The 19,578-nt window shown below is 35.6% G+C and overlaps 1 protein-coding gene across 4 annotated transcripts in view; it reads left to right on the plus strand.

Annotated features, from left to right (window-relative positions):
- The window catches only part of PHIP (pleckstrin homology domain interacting protein), a 113,411-nt gene extending 95,689 nt beyond the window's left edge, over nt 1–17,722 (plus strand). For 3 of the 4 annotated variants that reach the window (XM_071741498.1, XM_071741500.1, XM_071741501.1), the window contains 9 exons: nt 1,744–1,869; nt 3,775–3,847; nt 4,240–4,290; nt 4,574–4,723; nt 5,963–6,115; nt 8,203–8,366; nt 8,843–9,123; nt 9,454–9,615; nt 11,408–17,722. In XM_071741498.1, coding sequence (XP_071597599.1) covers nt 1,744–1,869; nt 3,775–3,847; nt 4,240–4,290; nt 4,574–4,723; nt 5,963–6,115; nt 8,203–8,366; nt 8,843–9,123; nt 9,454–9,615; nt 11,408–12,051 — 1,804 coding nt within the window. In that variant the 3' untranslated portion in view covers nt 12,052–17,722. The remainder of the gene's footprint in view (nt 1–1,743; nt 1,870–3,774; nt 3,848–4,239; nt 4,291–4,573; nt 4,724–5,962; nt 6,116–8,202; nt 8,367–8,842; nt 9,124–9,453; nt 9,616–11,407) is intronic. The other variant, XM_071741499.1, reaches the window with a different exon arrangement.
- Nucleotides 17,723–19,578: the final 1,856 nt, after the last annotated feature.

Genomic DNA, 19,578 nt, shown 5'->3' on the forward strand with positions numbered 1-19,578 from the left:
TACAGGACCAGAGATGAGGTCAGTAAAGAGACTTCTAGTCAACACGATTTAAGTTTCTACTTTATTCTTTTTTAAATATGTCTTTTAAAAGAGAAGCCTTAGAAATGCTTAGAAAATTTTTGTCCAAATGCTTTAAAACAAATGAACATACAGTATTCTTGCACTATCACTTAATAACCTGCAGAGAAATCAGCTTTTCAAATTATTTGCCTTGAAATTCTAAATTTTTGGACAACAAAAGTTTTAACTTTTTTACACCATTTTTAAGTTTTCCTAAACTGTGATTGCAATTGTATTTTTTTTTCCAGTAACTACTATCTTTGTAGGAGTATGTTCTTTAAAATTACTTCGGTTTCCTTTGATTCTTGTAATATTTCTGGTCTGAAAATCAGTGTAATAATTATTTTGAAGAAACATGGACAGAATTTTGTTTTGGGCTAAATTTCTATAGTACTTTCTGTGCTTACTGATGGAAGATTGAATTAGAAGTTAAAATCACTTTTTCATTTTCAAAAAAGCCCTATCTTTTATACACTCTAATGCAATAATACACACTTCTTCCATGTTTACTGTGTGATACAAAGTAATCCAGCGTTGACTTCCATAATGTACTGCTTTGCAGCCTGAGGTGGCAAGGACTTTTTACTGTATTTTGTTTCTCTTGTCAGAAGACTAAGTAATTATTTTTTTGTAATCAGCACACCTTCTTCAGTAAATCCTGTTTTGTCAGTTTGTAGTACTGCCAAGGCCTGGTTAGGTAACAAGCATCTACCTTGTGTTGTGCTTGACAGTGAAGACTTTTCTTTACCTTCTGCAAGAGGGACTGTTCAGCTTGCTTGTGATTTTGGTAGCTTTTTCTGAGGCTTACCTTGGAACGTATTTTTTCACTTCTCATTCAGGTGTCTTAACATGCTTGGATGCTTCTTAAAAATACAAAAATAAAACAGAAAAAATACCATCTTTCCCAGTCATTGCTGGTATTGTATAGGGACTGCCTGCTGTACCCATAAACATGATGAAATTGTGTCTAAATGCTTATGCTGTGTTAAACATGATAAGTGATGCCCTGCTTCACTCTACAAAAACACTTGTGCAGCATTTCTTTTCATCATGTTTTGCTAGTATGAAAATAGAAGATTGTATGTAATTGTGAATTATGTGCTGTAGAGTTTTCATTTGGAACAGTATTGATTTTCTTTTAAATTAAATCCTTTAAAAAAATTTGGATTTAATTTTTTCCAGTTATTTTTACTTTTATGCACCATTTCTCATAATGTTGTTGTGGCTATTCTACAGTTAGGTCATTAATTAGACCAATGTGAGGAATTCTGATAGTTGTCTCTCTGTCAGAAAAAACGCATATTTAAAATTAGTTTTTCTTATTAGTATTTTGTTAATCCTCAGCTGTAACTTAAGAGGTGATATAGGGTGGGCTATGTATACAATAAAGGAATAATAAAAGCTGAAGCATCACAGCTGAATTTTCCTGTGAAGCATCAGCTGCAAATTCTTTATTTGTATAAATTACTGCACGACATAACACGAGAGCAGGAAGCCTGAGGAAGCTGCCTTCTGCTGGTCACAGTGGGCAACACGTCGAAGTGTGCACGTTGATTTAAAGTTAAAAAATGGTGAAGAGGATATAATACATTGGGAGAAGAATGTAAGGCTTTTTCTCCCATTTCATGTGCATGATTAGAAATTAAGCCTGTCTGTTTTTTCCTTCCCCCCTTTCCTTTACAGGCGCCTTTCTTCATTAATGTGGGAAGTCCGATACATAGAACACAATACTCGTACATTTAATGAACCTGGGAGTCCTATTGTCAAATCTGCCAAATTTGTCACTGACCTGCTGCTGCACTTCATAAAGTGAGTTGTTTCGTAGGTCTGTTGCTGTTCTTGTCTCTTTATCAAGGTATTTAGCCTTGTTAGATCTGAATTTTAAAGAGTTCTGCAGCGTTAATAAACCTATGGTCTCCTATTAGGGCACAGAAGAATAAAGCTTATCTTGATAAAGTATGTAAGTTTTTAAAACAAGATAAAGTTTGGTAATACATTGATTGACATGGATTGGCATTTTATTTCAAGGGGCTCTGCTAAATGGTAAAGTGGGTTTGATTGTCTTCATGGAGTGATACATTTATAGTGAAGTTAAGGTTCCAGTTTTGAGTGTGAGTACAGCCTACGTTAAAATAATTTTTGACATTTAATTCTGAAGTCTTTACAATTTATAATGTGATTGAAAAGTACGTTTGATCTGCAAAACAAAAACTGGAGACTTTGTAGTCAACAGAAATAGTTGTCTTTCAAATGTTCTTTTTTATTACTGCCTATAGAAAACTCAGTGAAAATAGTTTCAGATTTCTCCCAGTCAGTTGACGCATCTGCAGACCTGAAGTCTTAGTTTATTTGAATAGTGAATGCTGCTGTGTTCCCACCTTGTAGAAAGAGCAAGATATTTCACCACTTAACAAAAATCATGAGATTTTTAGTGATTGAATTTCGCAGTGTTAAATTAAATCATCTTTTTTATTTCATGTGTTCTGAAAAATATTACAATTGGGTTATATACTTGGAAATGGAGGACTTTGTACAGAAATCTGATACCTTTGGTGCCTGTGATTTCTGATACTGGCTGATGAGTGAAAATAACTGCTTCAGATGTTAAAAGTTTTAGTGAAATATATCATTAGGAACAGATATTTATCTAAAGGGCTTCTCTGTGACTAATTTTGTTGTGTAACATCTTTGTCCTACATGGTTTTTTGTGGTTTTTTTCCCTTTAACTAAGCATCTCAAAATGTGTGTTTTAATGGGCTAAATTAGTGCAGCACATTATTTAATAATGGTATAGCTTGTGTCTTTAATATACTCATTTAAGTTAACTAGCAATGTGTATAAAGCCCAGACTGTGATTTTTTGGGGGTTCTAACTGTAGGGTAGGTGACCTCATCCATGGAAGGCAGTCCCCCTGTTTTCTAACAAGACTGAAGTATCTAGATGCCTCTGAGAATCTAAGCCTCAGTCTTTTAAGCTACCAAGTCCTTTTTAAAAGTAAAAATGGGAGGGGGCAGGGGGCTGGTGGGGGGTACTGTTGTTTGATTTTTTTAAGAAAATTTTTTCCCAGCTTCACCTCCAGCTGTTCTAAGTGATAATCTTAGTAGCCTGTACTACAGATAATAATTCTGGTGTAGAGATGCTGAGCATTTATTGCTTCTTTCTGGTGGTTTGTACTGCTACATAGTAGAACACTTTTGGGCTTTCTCCTGTATAGGAATTTGCTGTTATACAAGAATTGAAAAATTTTTTGTTTTACTGAGTTAATTATGCAGGTTTATACAAAAATGATGTGTTAGATGTTACATTTGAAATGTCTTCAGTTCTGGATACTAATGTATTAAATTGGTCTTTTGTGCACTAAATCCACTGTAGTTTTTTTACAAAGCTAGATGAGGCCCAAAGCCATTTATGTGGTGTAGTATTAGATTTTTCTACTGATAATAAATCCATGGTAAAGGATTATGATTTTTAATTTTAAAACGTGAATATTGTTAAGAGGACTGTATTTTGTAGAGTGCAAATAGTATTTTACAGGTTTTTGAGCAGAAGATTATCTTTTCTTATTACTGCAGTCCTCTTAGCACTCATGTATTACTAAACACTTGATTGTTTTATTTGAGAATGGCTACTTAAACATTTTCCTTATCCTAGGCAAAATACAGTTATTTCCATAGATGAAGATGGAAAATAAGTATTATTCTTTCTTTTTTACAGAGACCAGAGTTGCTATGACATAATTCCATTGTACAATGCAATGAAGAAGAAAGTGTTGTCTGACTCCGATGAGGTAAGTGGTGGGGTCTTAGGCGTGGGCACTGATAGACTGGAGAAAAAAGATTTCTGTCCATGGATATGGAAGTATTGTTTTCAGTCAGTGTGAGGGAGTGGGGTGCACATTTCTGTCAATTACATGTTTCTTTTTGTCAGCTGAGAAACTGGGTAAAAACCCAGCCTCCTTTCCTCCTTCAGTGCAGAGAGCTTTAACACTATTGGATAATGTGGATGCTGCTTAGTACTTCCAAGAGGTTCTCCAAACTGGCACCCACATGAAGTGCTTCCAGAGGGGCAGGGGTAGAACTGTGAAGACTCAAATTATAAGTGAAATGTAAAAGAACTCACCTACTCATATATGCTTATATTTTTTTAACCTTTTTATGCGAATCATTATCTTGCTCAAAGGAAGAAGAGAAAGATACAAATGTGCCAGGAACGTCCACTAGAAAAAGAAAGGTAAAAAATTTATTTCATTTTCTTTAGATTTGTAGTGCTATAAGTAATTAGAAAACACTTGTAAACAAAGGAATGTAAAACTGAAATTTTTTATTGTCGTGAATTATCAGATATTGGAAAGTGACATACTGTTCTGCTGAGCTGTTCAATGTAAAAACACTCGTGTATGTGCTGCTGCTTTTTACAAACCAATTTGAATTTATATCCTGCAGGGTACCTTTTCCATTAGATTGTGTAAAAATGGCTAGTTTATTTAATACACCAGAAAATCCTGTAATTTCAGGATCATCAACCAAAGCGGCGGCTACGTAATAGAGCTCAGTCATATGACATTCAGTCGTGGAAGAAGCAATGCCAGGAGCTGCTGAATCTCATTTTTCAGTGTGAAGACTCTGAACCATTTCGACAACCAGTGGATCTCCTTGAGTATCCAGTGAGTACTTTACAACAGAAAGGCTACTTATTATAATCCAGTTGTTAGGTGTTTGGTATTTTCAGTTGTCACCATTTTTCCAGCTCTTGTAGTGGAAACTTCGGGCAGCTCTTCCTGACAGAAACTTTTTTCAGTGCTTGGTTGTCAGCTGATAATGATGTTTATTGCCTTTCTAAAGTAATCTCAAAAAAATTATAATTCTGTGCTCTCTTAAATACTTCAGTTGCAAAATGTTTTATATTCAGGGATGCCTTATTTAGTTAAGTAAATTACAGCTTTTGCAGTTGACATGCATCTTTCCTTTTCTGAATGAAAAATCTTCATGTTTGAGGTGCATACATGTGGTTGTTGCATGTGAGAAACATTATCTATAATTTTTAAATGTTAATTTCAGAATTTCAGAAGGACAGAAACCAGTAGTTTTCATATCACAGTCATCTGGGCTTGATGCAGAAAAAGTACCACTAATTATAGTAACAATGACTTTCCAAAATTTTGCTTTCTCCCTGAGTTCAGATACTTGTGAGCATCAATTTGTAACTGTGGAATATTTTAACACAGAAGTCTGGTTGCCTTAGATTTCCTTCAGCCTTTCAGGCTAGTTTTACTTCAAGTTACATAGCAAAGTTTTTGCATGCTTTCCTTCTACTGTGTCTTAGTTTTTATTCAAAACAGGTGGTTAGGGTGGTTAACTTGGGGGAAATTAATCATCCCAATTAGAGAAAAGCTGCTCTTCTGGAATTCACTGGCAGGTCTGTCTTGACACTTCTGCAGCTGTTGGGCACCATCATTTTTGAAGAAGCCTGAACTTTATGCTGTGGCCACCTACAAGTGGCACCTTTGTGTTTGAGATCCTCAAATGTGCTGGTAGAGGGCAGCTTATTCTAGGCTTGGGCATGAAACATCCATAATTAAAGTCCCACTTCAATATCATGGTTATCTTTGTGAAATTGTGTCAGTAAAATAACCTTTAGGACACAAAGTTTTGACCTCTGAGCTCTGTATTTCAGTAAATCTGTCTACAAAATTAATTGTGTCTTTTATCAGGTAACTTCTAACCTCAATCCTGATTATGTCTGAGGACTTAAGTTGTGTATGAGTAGAAAGGAGGAAAATGTCTTCAGAAGTCCTCTAAGATCTATTTAAAGAGGACACAGGTTTATCAAAAACATCCTAATGAAAATGGTGCTTTAAGACTTCAAAACATATTTGTAATACATTGCTTTGCTATTCTAACAGGATTATAGAGATATTATTGACACTCCCATGGATTTTGCTACTGTTAGAGAAACACTGGAAGCTGGAAACTATGAGTCACCAATGGAGTTATGTAAAGATGTGAGACTTATTTTCAGCAATTCCAAGGCCTATACACCAAGTAAAAGATCAAGGGTAAGACTATTGTATTTTTTTCTTTTCTCTGAAATAATACTTATGTCTGAAAAATGCAGGACAGAAAATTAGAGAAACAGTGTAATTGATTACTTAAAAAGCAAGTACATTTGTGATCTTCAAACATTAGTATTCCTGATGAAGTAGAGAAGTTTTTTATTTTAAAGGAGAGGAACGCATGATGTTTATATGCCTAAAGTTCTGATGTTCTGCAAGTGTGTTTCAAAAATAAATATTTGAAATTAATCTAAATTTAGAGCCACATTGACTGAAACATCTGTAGAAACATGATTGTGGGTACAGTAGTGGAATTTAAGTGATATTTTTGGGAAGAAATTAGATTTTCAGAATCTAAGCTCCTCTACTTCAGAGGTTGCTCCAGACTATCCCGGTACAGGGAGCAGAGGGAAATGATACAATGCGCTGTTGACTGGAATGCAGTGAGGTTGTAAAGAAGCACTTAGGATTTCTGGGAAATCTAAGGGTACTGAAATACTCTGCCCGTGGTAGAGTTAATAATTTTTTTCTCTCAAATTGACCTGTAGTTGCAGTATCTTTTAGCAGTGAAAGTTATAAATGCATACTTGGGTGTGTTCAAGGCTTCGGTATAGATTTTCTTCCACTAATAAGCCTTAGGTGTTAAACTAAAAGCTTTTACGTTGGGTTCTTCTAAATAGGAAATTAGTCATCAGGACTTTATTGTCATGAAATGCAGGGACAAATTCTGTAGTAGGTGACTAAAAAGGAGGTCTGATGAGCGAGTCTTCTCTCTTCAGTCAGTGATAGACAATCCCACTCACTGTTCAGGTTGCCTAAGAATCTTTTCTCTTTTGGTTGCATCAAAGGGCAGGGCTTTTTGGGCAGTTCTGGATTCTTTTGTGCTTTTTCTTTCTTTTCTTGTTCTCCTCAAACTCAGATAGGAAGATGCTTGGCATTGTCTTAGTTCTGTTGTGATTTCACAGATTATAGTGAGTGATTTCTTCTGACATTTTCATATGTTTCGTTTCTTCTAAACTCACTGGTATAGTAGTAAACTTGTAGCTCTTTTATTTAACTTTGAAGTAGAAGGTTCTGATGTCAAGAATTTCAGTATTCCAGAACCTGTGTGGTTTGAGTGCATACAACATCTAGTTGTTGAATGGTGATGTTTTTACTCTGACTTGTCATTCAGTGATATTTTTAGCATCACTGACGCTTACTTGAGGCATAAACCTAAACCCTTTTTTTTTTTCCCATGGCACATTAGGTGCACATTTTTTGTTTTTTACTTTTTTTTTAACAGAATTCCTTTGTATGTCCTCTTCAGTAATGTGTTCTGAATCATGTACTGTTCTGTCTGGTAGTAAAATAGTTTGTCTGGTGCATCATTAGGCAGGCAACGATTCCAATATTGTCTTTGTGTTTCTTGTTCTGAGAAGGGTCTGTGTTTTCTCCTGAAGTAAGGAGACATTTCACTTCTGTGTCTTTGTTTCCAGGATTAGTAACAACTGTGTTTACATAATTAATAATCATTGATTTGGTCTCTCTGTATATCATCCAAAGTTAGAGGGGGAAATAAAAAAAAAAAAAACAGGAAAAGAAAAATGTGCACCTTTTATTATTGTAATACATTTGTTGGATCTGTTGCAACCAGTTCACTGGTAGTATCAATTAATCCGTAAGAGGAATAGTTCAAATGAAGAAATAGTGAAATATTTCATAGAGGAAATGTTCAAATGTAGGATAGAAGGATGTAAATTAGTACACAAGAAAATTACATTTCTTGACTGTAGGTATGATACAGTAGAATTCTGTTAAGAATCTCTTCCCCCAAGGGAAGGTATGCTTTCTCAAAAGGCAGTTGGAAAGGTGTCTTTTCTAATTTTTCCTTGTGTGTGTCATTCTCTGTTCTAACAGACTTTTCAAAACAATGAAAATAGTCACAGCAAGCCTACACGTGGATTAGTGTAAATTTCTTGAGATGTAGTGTAAAATCTTCTTAAAACAGTTCTGTATTATTGCTTACTCTCTAGCTATTGTTCAGTGTTAAATAAGTGATACTTTGGGAAAGTGTAAAACTTCCTTATTTACTGGCTTTTCTTTTTTAGATCTACAGCATGAGTTTGCGCCTTTCAGCTTTTTTTGAGGAACACATCAGTTCTATTTTATCAGATTATAAATCTGCCCTACGCTTCCATAAAAGAAACACAATAAAGAAACGAAGGAAAAAAAGAAGCAGAAGCAGTTCAGTTTCTAGTAGTGTTGCATCCAGGTACAGTAATTCCCTACAGTATTCATGAAACACTGTGCAAGTTTAACATACCTAAACACTGGAACTTAGTGTGCTTTTTTTTTCTTAATACTTCCTTTACTATTCCCTATATTGCAGAATGGTAGCTTTGACATGCAAGTCCCTATGATGTGGAAGAGTTTTAAACTTTACTTAGAGCTATCCTAGTGTAAGTGCTTAAAATTCAAATAACTGCTAAACATGTACAGTAAAACAGCATCGTTAGGATAGTTATGGCATCGTGCTTTGTCATATAATTATAGCATTTATTGTCAAGATTCACTTCTCAGAGGCTTACAACTACATGAATTTCCACAGTAAATGTCATTTTTTAACATACTCCATAAAGAGACGATTGTTTTACTCCCACGATCTCAGACACTAGCAATTAATTTTATTTATTCCTGCAAAGCAAAAAAAGCGGTCATCCAGGCTACAAATTGTCACTCCTTTTTCAGCCCAGAAAGGAAGAGAAGATTAATCAAACCTCACCTGAAGGCAGAAACTTCTGCCCCCTCTTCCTCTTCAGCCCCTGCCCGCTCAGCAGCGCTGAGGCACGCTCCGCCGCAGATGAACGGGAAAGCGGCCGAGGCCTCCTCCCTGGTGCGGACCAGAAGCAACAGGGGCACAGCAGATGTGGCTGTTACAGAGCAACCATCCACTTCTTCAGGAGCAAAGCCTTTAACAATAAAGCCTTTAATTGCAAAGCCTAATATTACTGCAGGGTCAGGAAAGTCAGGCAAGTCGTTTTCTTGTATATTTGTGGGGTTTTTTTGATCTGTGTATATTTTTAAGCATAAAATTTGTTTTTTGGAAATTTGATGGTTTTGAAATTTGATTTGTCTCAGTTAAGGTTGGTTCTGTTCTTGAGCTGCTGGGCCTTCTGAGGTTTGTCAGAGAAAATCTGACCCAGTTAGGCATGTTATTTTATCCAGGAAGCTTTCTCACTTCCATACTGATTCAAATTGTTTGTAGTGGAACATGACTTCGCTTTAAGCCAGGTAAGACTGAATGTGGTATGAATGACTTAACTTGATTAATTTATATTTATTTCCTTTTGTCCTTTTAGTACTGGAGAATTCAACCAAACATTCCAAGAACCAGAATATCGTCTCAATCCCTAGTCAGTCTGATTACAGTCATAATACTAGGAATAACTCCACAAAAGAAAATCCTGAGAAAGAGAAACAAATCAAGCGCAAAATAAAATCTTCAACTGTTAATCAACAAGGTACTGAAATTTTTCTCCATCAGTTTATTGATACATTTATTTTCCTTTAGCTGTGATAATTTGGGGGTGAGGAAGTTAGTACACATTATTATTTAGCAGAATATTGAAGAGTAATGGAATAACACAATTTCCTTCTTGATAAAATTAGCATGGTTTTGACAACTCATAACACCATTTTCATGGTGTGGTAACTGTGCTGTGTAGCCAACTTGGATACCTTCAGGTATCTGTACCTTCATTTAAATTATTACAAGGGTCATTTATGAGTTCTCAGATCCCAGAGCAGACTTCTGCAGGGTCACACTTAAACCCTGTGGGTTTTCCCTTGTAAGACTTAGGTAGGTTATATTTGAGTCAGTAACACTGAGTGCAGTAATGCTCTCCACAACTGTGAGCATAAGAATCAGAACGTCCCAGCTGCAACTTTGTCCTTCCATTTTTTTTGCCATAGCAGAATAGAACTATGCAGTGTTCATTGTTTGTTTATTTGTATGGATTGATCAGACCCCATTTCATATAATCTGCTTGAAGTTGCTTGATGTCTGGATCTTTTGATTTCTGGATGCTTCAAAACTCAAAGCTTCTGTGGAGACTGAATTAAGATCTCCTAGTCATAAAAGCCTTCCTGCTTACAAAGGAACTTTGAACTGTTATGAAGCTGCTGTGAAGATCACTGTGTTACTTTTCTTTCTAAAGATGGAGAAGCAGCAGTGTGGAAATTGGTCCCCACCTAATTAATCTGGTTACTCCTTGTAGTCCTCCTCTCCCTGAGGATTATCTTTTCTTTCTTACTCCTCCACGCTTTTGCAAAAACAGCTTGTGAGATGATAGGTTAAATCATCTGTCCATTCCTTACAAGCTATCTCACAAAGGCCTCAGCTGTTACCACACTGCATGGCTTCAGTGTGCATCCATTATCCAGCTGGATGTTTGGTCATGTTAGGTGTATCTGTGTGTTGTTGATGTGATCCTTTCTCTCCTGTACATCTGCTCGTAAGAGAGTGGAGCCCTGTGCCTTTAGGGCATGATGGGGCACATTTGAACACAGCAGCAGCTGTGTGTGGATGTTCCACCCAAGGACTGGATGGACTATTGTGTGGCTACAACTCTGTTCCTGGTCATGGTTTAGGCAAGGGTTGTGATATTAGGAACATCCCCATAAGGGGTCCTGTGACATGCCCCACTGAAGAAGTTGAATACTACTCACCCAAGAAAAACTCAGTCATAAAGGTCTCCAAGCAAATACCATCTGTGTCTCTGTAATGTGAGAAGTATGTGTAAATTGTATACGTTTTTTATTTTTGTTCAAGCTCCCCACATTTCTACCTTCTTACTTGCTTATTGCTGAAATAACCTGGTTTGAATGAACTGGATATAAAGGATGCTACCTCAGGCTGAAAAAAATTTTTTTGAACTGCTGTGAAGTGTTCCCAACCCCTGACACAGTGCTTCTTGAGATATATTTTACTGTTTCAGGACATTTCTCAAAACAGGACATTTCTGTCTGTCCGCTGGTGTTGTATCAGCCAAGAAAAACAGTTGAGTTGCTCCTTTTTTTTTTTTTTTTTTTTTTTTCTCTTCAAGCTACTTTGATCTAAACCAAACAAGAAGTTAGTCCTCATTGCATACTGGCATGAAGCTCTTTGAGCTCTATTTTCAGTTCCTTGGTTTTTGACAGAATGACAGTCTACGTGAATCCGTTCAGATACTGTAGGAAGAGTTTTACTGAGGCAGTGTGAAAATTAATGTTCAAAAATCTGTTTTGTGAATAAGTACTCTCATTTCTTCCCAGCAGATTGCAAGAACAATGCTTTGGCATCAGGAAGCATTCAGGTAAATGGACACGGGGGACAACCTTCAAAACCTCCAGTTAAAAGAGGTCCTGGGCGGAAACCGAAGGTGGAGGCCAACAACAGCAGCTGTGAAGTGGTGCACAAGAAACGAGGCAGGAAACCAAAAAAGCTACAAATTCTTGAACAGCAAAAGGTTGCAGAGCAGAATGCAATCCAGACCACAAGGGATATTCCAGAGGAAGCATCTGCTTCTACTGCATGCAATTCTCTTTCTGAAAATAATATGAAGGAACACTTGCTACAAAAAAAAGGCCGGGGGGGTAGAAAGCCAAAAAGGAAGATGAAGACCCATCAGCAAGGCTCGGACCTCTTAGTACCTGCAAATGTTAAAATGCAAACAAGGAGCAGGAGGAAAAAGATACATGAGCCTATGGAGGAGGGGTCTGAAGAGCTAAAAGATTCTGAACCTCACATGAGAACTAGAAACCAGGGTAGGAGGACAGCCTTTTACAATGAAGATGACTCTGAAGAAGAGCAAAGGCAGCTATTGTTTGAGGACACCTCCTTAACTTTTGGAACATCTAGCAGAGGCAGAGTCCGAAAGTTGACTGAAAAAGCAAAAGCTAATTTAATTGGTTGGTAATTTTTACCAAGGGTTCTACTTCAGAATGCTATGAAGCAGGTACAGTTAAGGAACAGTGGAACAGACCTCTGCTTCCCTGCTGCTATTTTGGGTTAGAAGAATATGTTCTGATTTAGGGAGAAAAAGTTAGCAAAAAATAAACTGAAAGAACAGTCTTTGAAAGAAATATATATTTTAAACTTTTGCTATTTATTGCCCTCCAAATAGGTTATGCATTTCAACAGTCATTTTGTTCACAGTTGACAATAATTGAAGCAATTTCTGACTGACATACAGAGTTGAGAACTACTCTGCTTGAGTAGAGCATAGTATCTCTATACAATTGAAAAAAAAAAAAAAAAAAGGTGATAGAACTTTTAATGCCACAAACTGAAAAGAGAAGTCTATTTTTGACCAAGAAAGGTACACTTTGATTGTAAAGTCAAGTTGCCTAGGAAGGCAGATTTTGGCAAAAAAGTGGCAGTAAATTAACTTACATTTCTATTAAATACAAAAATACCAAACTTTGCTAATCTGAAAATGCTTAATTTCAGTACTGATGAAAACGTTCAACTGCAAAAGAAGCCTTGCACAGGCTGTTGGTTTATCCAAGTTCTGCCAAACATAGCAAAAATGTAATGACAAATATATATATATATATCCACATTGGAAAAAGTTTGACTAATGTCTAATTTTTCAGACCTTGATTCTTGTATCAATCACTAAATCTCTGTTTATTGTGCCAAAGACTGAGAATCAGTGCAGTGGAAAGCCTTTTTTTTCTTTTTGAGTGTCAGTACAACATACCATTTGCAGTGATAAAAGCTGTGTATTGTTTTAAATAGTAAGTTGTTAACATTGTTCTGAAATGTATCCTTTTTGGTACTCTTGGTAGAAAATAATGCACTGGTGGGGTCCTTTGACAGAGATGATTTAGGCAAAATGTATAATTGGTTAAAGGATTCAAGGAAATTACAGGACAGGTATGGAATTATGATGTTTACTTTCTGATCCAGATTGATTGTTGTTTCTACAACTTTAGACATGCTTAAGAGGCTAAAATGACCTACAAAGAAGAGTGTATGTGTATATATTAATATATACATAAACACAGACATATAAAATATTACCCAGGTATAAATTTTTTTCAGGATTTTTTAGATAGCACTAGAGTTGAAAATAAATTTTAAAATGTCATACTTTATAGTTTAATTTTAAGGGGAAGATTGGTTATTTTCAATTATTAAGGTTAAAAGGCCAAATCACTTTTTATGCAATCATGTTTTATACAGTGGTCTCATTGCACATTGTGTTTTTCTGCACTTTTTATGGTATATCACGCTGACATAAGTCAATATACACCCTAAAGAAAAGTTCCATTTAATGATTGTGCCTTGTATTCTATTATTTCTTGCATCCTTAGTAAAATTAAGTTGTCTATTGTAAATGATAACTATATGACTTAGGGGAATGTATTGTTATATGTACTGCTCTGGAAAAGAAAAGCAGTTATTTATTTGTTTATGGTACATTTAGTTATTTTATACCTTTACAAACAAACTTTAATACCATTTTCTATCACTTAAAGTATTGTCCAGTTTTAAGAAAAAAAAACAAAAACAGAAGTAGTCATATTTTCTGAGATCTGGTATGGTACAAAAATGTAACCAAAATTTTCTGGTTATACATTATTTTGGAAGTTTTGGTAGTGTGAAAGTTTTTTTTTTTTTTGTCTCTGTGTGTGTGACCCTAACTTAGTTGAAAAAATAAACCTGAAATGAAACCTCAATTCTGTACACCCTTACTTTATAATAATTCTGTTTTTACAAACATCCTCTGCAATACCTGGAAGGGAGGGCATACAGAATTAAGACTGAAATTTGCACGGGTTCTGTATAATTATTTGAGGCCTCACTCTCTTTATTTTTTTGTTACAAAAAAAACCTTAAATGGTTGAACAAGAACACTGGTACCTGGCACCAAGAGGAACAGAAACATGCTACTACTATTGATAGCAAATTGGTATCCACCATACCTAATTTCTGTAGTTCATTATGCATTTTGCTACAAAAAAAAAAGTCTGAAATATTTTCCAGATCCTCTTTGAATTCTTGTGGATATGAATTGGGAAGAAGGGATTATTTTCCATTTCATTTGCTCAGTATATTTATTTTTTTTCTATCAAGTATTTATCATTTGAGTTAAAATGGAGTCACTAACTGCATGGTAAGATAACAAGCTATGGTCATACAGTTGCAATACAGCTTCACAATATAAAGCCAAGTGATTCTGCTTGTTAATTTTGTCAAATCTGACTGATGAAGGCAATCATTTGAAATGTGTAATTTCCTGATGTTATCTGCATTGTAATATATGAAATAGATTATATCTAAAATTCAACTTCTGTATTTACTCCATTTGTAATAATGTTTTCTATGGCATGCTTATGTATATATTTATATATCAAAAATAACTTGTATGTAAGTTTTGGAGACTGAAACAATACTCATTCCCTTAACAGTAGAGAGAAAATTGTACATCTTAATTTTACAAGAATAGAAGGCCTTACCTGCAGAACATGGGTACTGCTTCCCACTCAGTAATATTGGTGACTTTAGCCAGTAATTTTTTTAATTCATACTAGACACATTAATGTTTGGGGTTTTTTTAAACTAAAGGATGTATAATTTGGGTCATTTTTTAAATAAAAGCGACACTAAAAATTTATTAGAAATTAATACCAGATTTATTTAAAAGTTATATTTTTATAATTTAATTTCACTAGGTTGCAAATTTTATTTATGATACTGTAGTCACCATTAGACTGTGCGTTTTTGTCGGGGAAAAACATATTATTTGAGGTTGTTGTGACATACTGTATCGACACTGAAAAAGAGCTTTTAATTACAAAGTCTTAAGTTTTTAAAATGTGAGCAATAAACTATTGGTCAGTGTTCTGAAATAATTTAAGAGCTATACTTATGTGCATGGTTTATATGATGCTGTCTCCGGTACCTAACGACTGGTTCATAAAATGGAGGATCAGAACTCATGTGCTCGTTTCACACGCACATTGTAAATACTACATAGTTTCATAGTCATCTATCTTACAAACCTGGCAGCACTTAACACGATTTTATTCATTAAATTGATTTATATTTGACATGGATATGAGGATACTCTCCTGGTATCGCTACTCTGTACTGGGAAACGTTAAAACTGGTTGTTACTGGTGAGGGTGTCTTCATAGCAGTGAGGAAATTACACCTCTTTCTGTGATACCAGTGTGCTCTAAATGTTTAACAGAAATCATTGTGCCTGTGCCTACATACTCAACAGCTCTTTAGCCATTTTGTTTCTGTTTGTGTGTTCTCTGGGAATGGAACTTAAGTTTCACCACTACAGTGTTCATTGTTGTCAACACTGAACCCTAGAGCTCTGTCACTCGGCAATAACCAGTGATACAACTTTACAGAGAAAATGTCTTCCTCCAGTGATTAGGCTGCTGTGATATATATATTTGCCTATGTTTATTTGTACAGTGTGGGTTTGTACATGTGATCAGTTTGTTGATAGACTTGTAAGATTGAGTTGGTTGAGTTAAATATTACTATGGCTTAATAATTGTAAAACTTAATTGATAAAGGACCCTGATGCAGAACGTAGGATATTAATACCTATAAAAAAATAAATTGTAGTGTAGAGACAACTTACTGTATTACTGTACAAATATTTTTCTAGTACCAATTCTGATTCTATGCCCAGAGGCTTTTGTCTTACCAAAAAAAAAAAAAAAAAAAAAAAAAAAAAAAAAAAAGACTATATACACCACAAAGTCTGTCCAATCAGTAACTTCAAGCTTCTTACAATTTTTATACCACATTGTTAAATCTGTTGCTCACATTTTTTAGGTCAAGTACTCAAAGTGCTTTAGCATGTAATTTGAATTTAGGCACATGTGAAGTGGTTGATTGGTTCTGTAGAAGCAGTAGGCTTAACTGGATATGGGACCCTTTCCCACCATACTTACCCAGTAGGTTGGAGGTCAGAGGTTTTTAAGCTCACTCTCATCAACATTCCCATTTAATTTGAAGCATGCGAACCTTGCTGAGGTAATTTTACCATATTTCTGGTCAGTCACCATCCAGCCATACCACAATCATGATACTGTGTCCTGAATCCTTCCCTTACCCTAACTAACTACAGTCCACAGTAGCTTTTCAGTTTTGCCTTTTTTTAACACAGCTGAACTGTTTTGACAAGAATTTAAATACAGCTGCTCAGGGCTGTGATGCAGAAGTTAGAGGGCTTTAAAACCTCACCTAGAAACAGCAAAAGCTCATTTTCATTACTACCGAATAAAGACAAATTAACTGTGAAGTTACTAAGTATCTCATTATTTTATCCCAGAAATTCTTTTAAGAGATTGGTTTTCCAAGAGGACCTAGATATGAGAAAAGGGCTGTCAGTTTTCTGCTGCAAATTACTGTGTCTACACCCTTGTTCATACACAGAAAAAACTGTATTAACATTCATTAAATTGGCCAAGGCATGACAGTGTTTCCAATAACAAATCTGATATTGACAGCTTAGTAGTTTCCTGGGTTTGTATCAGGAATACAGCTTCATATGCTTTCTACTCTTATCTGGGGGAAATAACAGGTAGCTTTTAAACTAGAGCTAATCTCTAAGTGCTCTTGAATTTGTGCTAATTTTAACGTGGCAATTCACTGTGTCGTTCCACAGTGTGTTAGAGGAGGAAACACACCGGGAAAGTGAGATTAAAGCACATCTTAAATTACAGGAAAAGGCAATTAGCTTTTTTTGTTTGTTTCCCCCAAGGGTCTGTAACAGCCTCAAGGCACTCTAGACAGAAACCTTATATGCTGCAATAAAATAAAGCTGAATAAATTTAGCTTTTTAGGAAGTAGGTAGCGAGACAAGGAATCGTGGATCCTTTTTAATGCAGATAAATACATCAGGAAATTAACTTCAAATAATGCAAACAATACATTTTAGGGATGGAAGGTAGTACTATGCTATGAATTTCTAGCCTGAAAGAACAAGACTAGAAAGAAATACAAGTACCTATCATGTACACATGCTTCTATGTTGTACATGTGCTGTTTTGTGCTTACAACTGTGCTCGTTTGCAAATACATTGGGACCGTACAGAAGTTACATTTTTGGACCATACTAAAGCTGCAGAAGTGTGGCAGACAACTGGATAATGATCTTGTGTGAATTAAATTGTCATGTTTAAATATGTATAGAATGGAGCTCAACTTTGAGGAAATTACCTAGAAGGGTTAATTTTTAAACTGACACATTTTCAGATTAAAAATTACGCTTATTTTGTACAGAATTATGTAAAACACAAATCTGTTGTATGTAATGAGTAACAGTTTTGAAAACTATAATTCTTCAGCTTTATCGAGGTTTTTTTCCTTCCAGAAATCTGGATTATCATGTTATAACCTGAAGTATCTCACCAGGATAACAGTGCCCTTTCTTTTTGTACATATGGATTGGAAATTTCTTTACTGTTATGTGGACACTTTCTATGTTAGTTTTGATGCATAATACTTTGAATCCTTTTATACAAACTAGAATGTATGTGTAAGAATTACTGTCACTGCAATGTAGTAACTACAAACTTATTTTTAAATAAATAGAAAACATGTTTTTCTAAGCTGTCCAACAGTGTTTGTTTCTATCTAGTGATTTACTGTGTTAAGAGACAGTTGTTTTCTTCAAAACAGCCTAAAGTCAGCTCGTTTTGTTTCCTTGTGGAATATGGTGTTAGCAGTGTATGGTAGTATGGTATACTGTATTTTTGTGGGAAGAAACAAAATTACATCTGAATAATGGAGATAAAATAGCTATTTTTTAGGCGTTTTCACTAAAAAAAAAAAAAATAAAATAAAAAGCTATTCTGGAGGCAGTACGGAGGCACTAGCATCTGGCACTGAAGGCAGGTTGCCAGTCCTCTTAGTTGACTTGCCATGTGCAGCAGGGTACTCCTCATCCTCCCAGAAGCCATCCCTGTTGAGGTGACTTGTTTGTACCAGAGCTGGGTGTAATCTGTGTGGAAATTTCTGCTTCCCAGCAACTCCAGAAGAAGCTAAAAACACCTAAGCAGAGAGAAGTCCCCTGCAGGTAGAGTAGTGGCCTCCAGTCTAGTTGGCCTCAATGGGTGACAGAAAAGTCAGTACAGAATGTGTTTTCTGCTGTGCTGTGTGCGTTTTGTTTGCTTATACCCATGTTTCTGCTCAACCAAAAAACAGGACAAAACTTTGGTATTTCATATATTACATGGCTCCTATTTAATTTTATGTGTTATTTGCTTTATTAGAGGATCTTTTCCTCTTTGTGGTGGGAGAAACCCTTACTGGCCTCAGAAATGCAGGTATGTGAGCAGCTGAGCAATAGGATGAGGGAGTGGTCAGAGCAGACCCACTTGAGTTCACTGTAGCTTTCCAGACATGTCCACAGGGGAGTCTGCCAGAAGCAAGATTTGTTTGAACACGTGAAGAAAAACCTCTGGTGACTGAAATACCTGTGTGAATTCTAGTAAATCGGTGTGTTCTCCTTGGAGAGAAATATTTTTAGAGTACTGAAAATGCAACACCCTTTTATGTGTCTGATAAGTGCTGGAGGTGGTAGTTTTATTGGCTTCTTTAGTACCACATTATTACAATTATAGCCATGTACTCTTCCAAAATTAAGCCACCCCAGATCCAGGGTTTTAGTTGTAGGCCTGGTTTTAGTTTGGCTGCTGTGAATACTCTTGGGCAGTTCGGGCCTGTTTGTTTCTCCAAAGGGAGGTTTTCTAACAAGTCTTTTAAAAAGACCTTTTTCTGTGTAACTTTTTACAGAAACCTTAAAATACAATCCTATTCCAGTTCTCACTCATGTGAAAGGTGTCTTTTTGAAGCCTACTGTGGTTATTTTACCTCAGTAGGAATCAAGACTTCGCTTCAGATTAACAGATGCTGTGAACTGCTGGTATCTGACAGCTAAATGCTGACTGTGCCAGTACTAATGCTGCATTACCTTGTTCATACTATTTATTCCTGTTAGATTATAATGCTTATTAAGTGAAGGAAATTATTTATACTTGGTTGAAGATGACCATTTTGTTTTCAAAGTGAGAAGTTACTGTACCAAACCCCCCGTGTTCTTTCCTGCTCTGGCAGTGTGATCTTCTCAAAGACAAATGAGCAAAGTATAGTGGCTTTAAAAATGAATCAATGTTTTTTTTATGAAGCATGTAAAAATAAAGTAAGTGCCAGAAAACTAGAGCTAGAAAGCAATGTAGGAGGTGACTGGAATTTAACTAGCATACAATTGAGCTATTGTATGTAAAATTAACATGCAAAATGTAATTTTTGTGGCTTTTACTAATGTGGACAGGAAACTCAAAGCTCAGCCTGTCAGCTTGGTTTTCTATCTCCAAGAATCTTGGGGTGTTACATTCCTGTAGAACAGGATTACTAAACTCTTTCTGAGAGTGCAGTGAGGATTTATAAATTCAGCTTCATACTT

This window comes from Heliangelus exortis, chromosome 3 (assembly GCF_036169615.1).
Source record: "Heliangelus exortis chromosome 3, bHelExo1.hap1, whole genome shotgun sequence".
Taxonomy (NCBI): Eukaryota; Metazoa; Chordata; class Aves; order Apodiformes; family Trochilidae; genus Heliangelus; species Heliangelus exortis.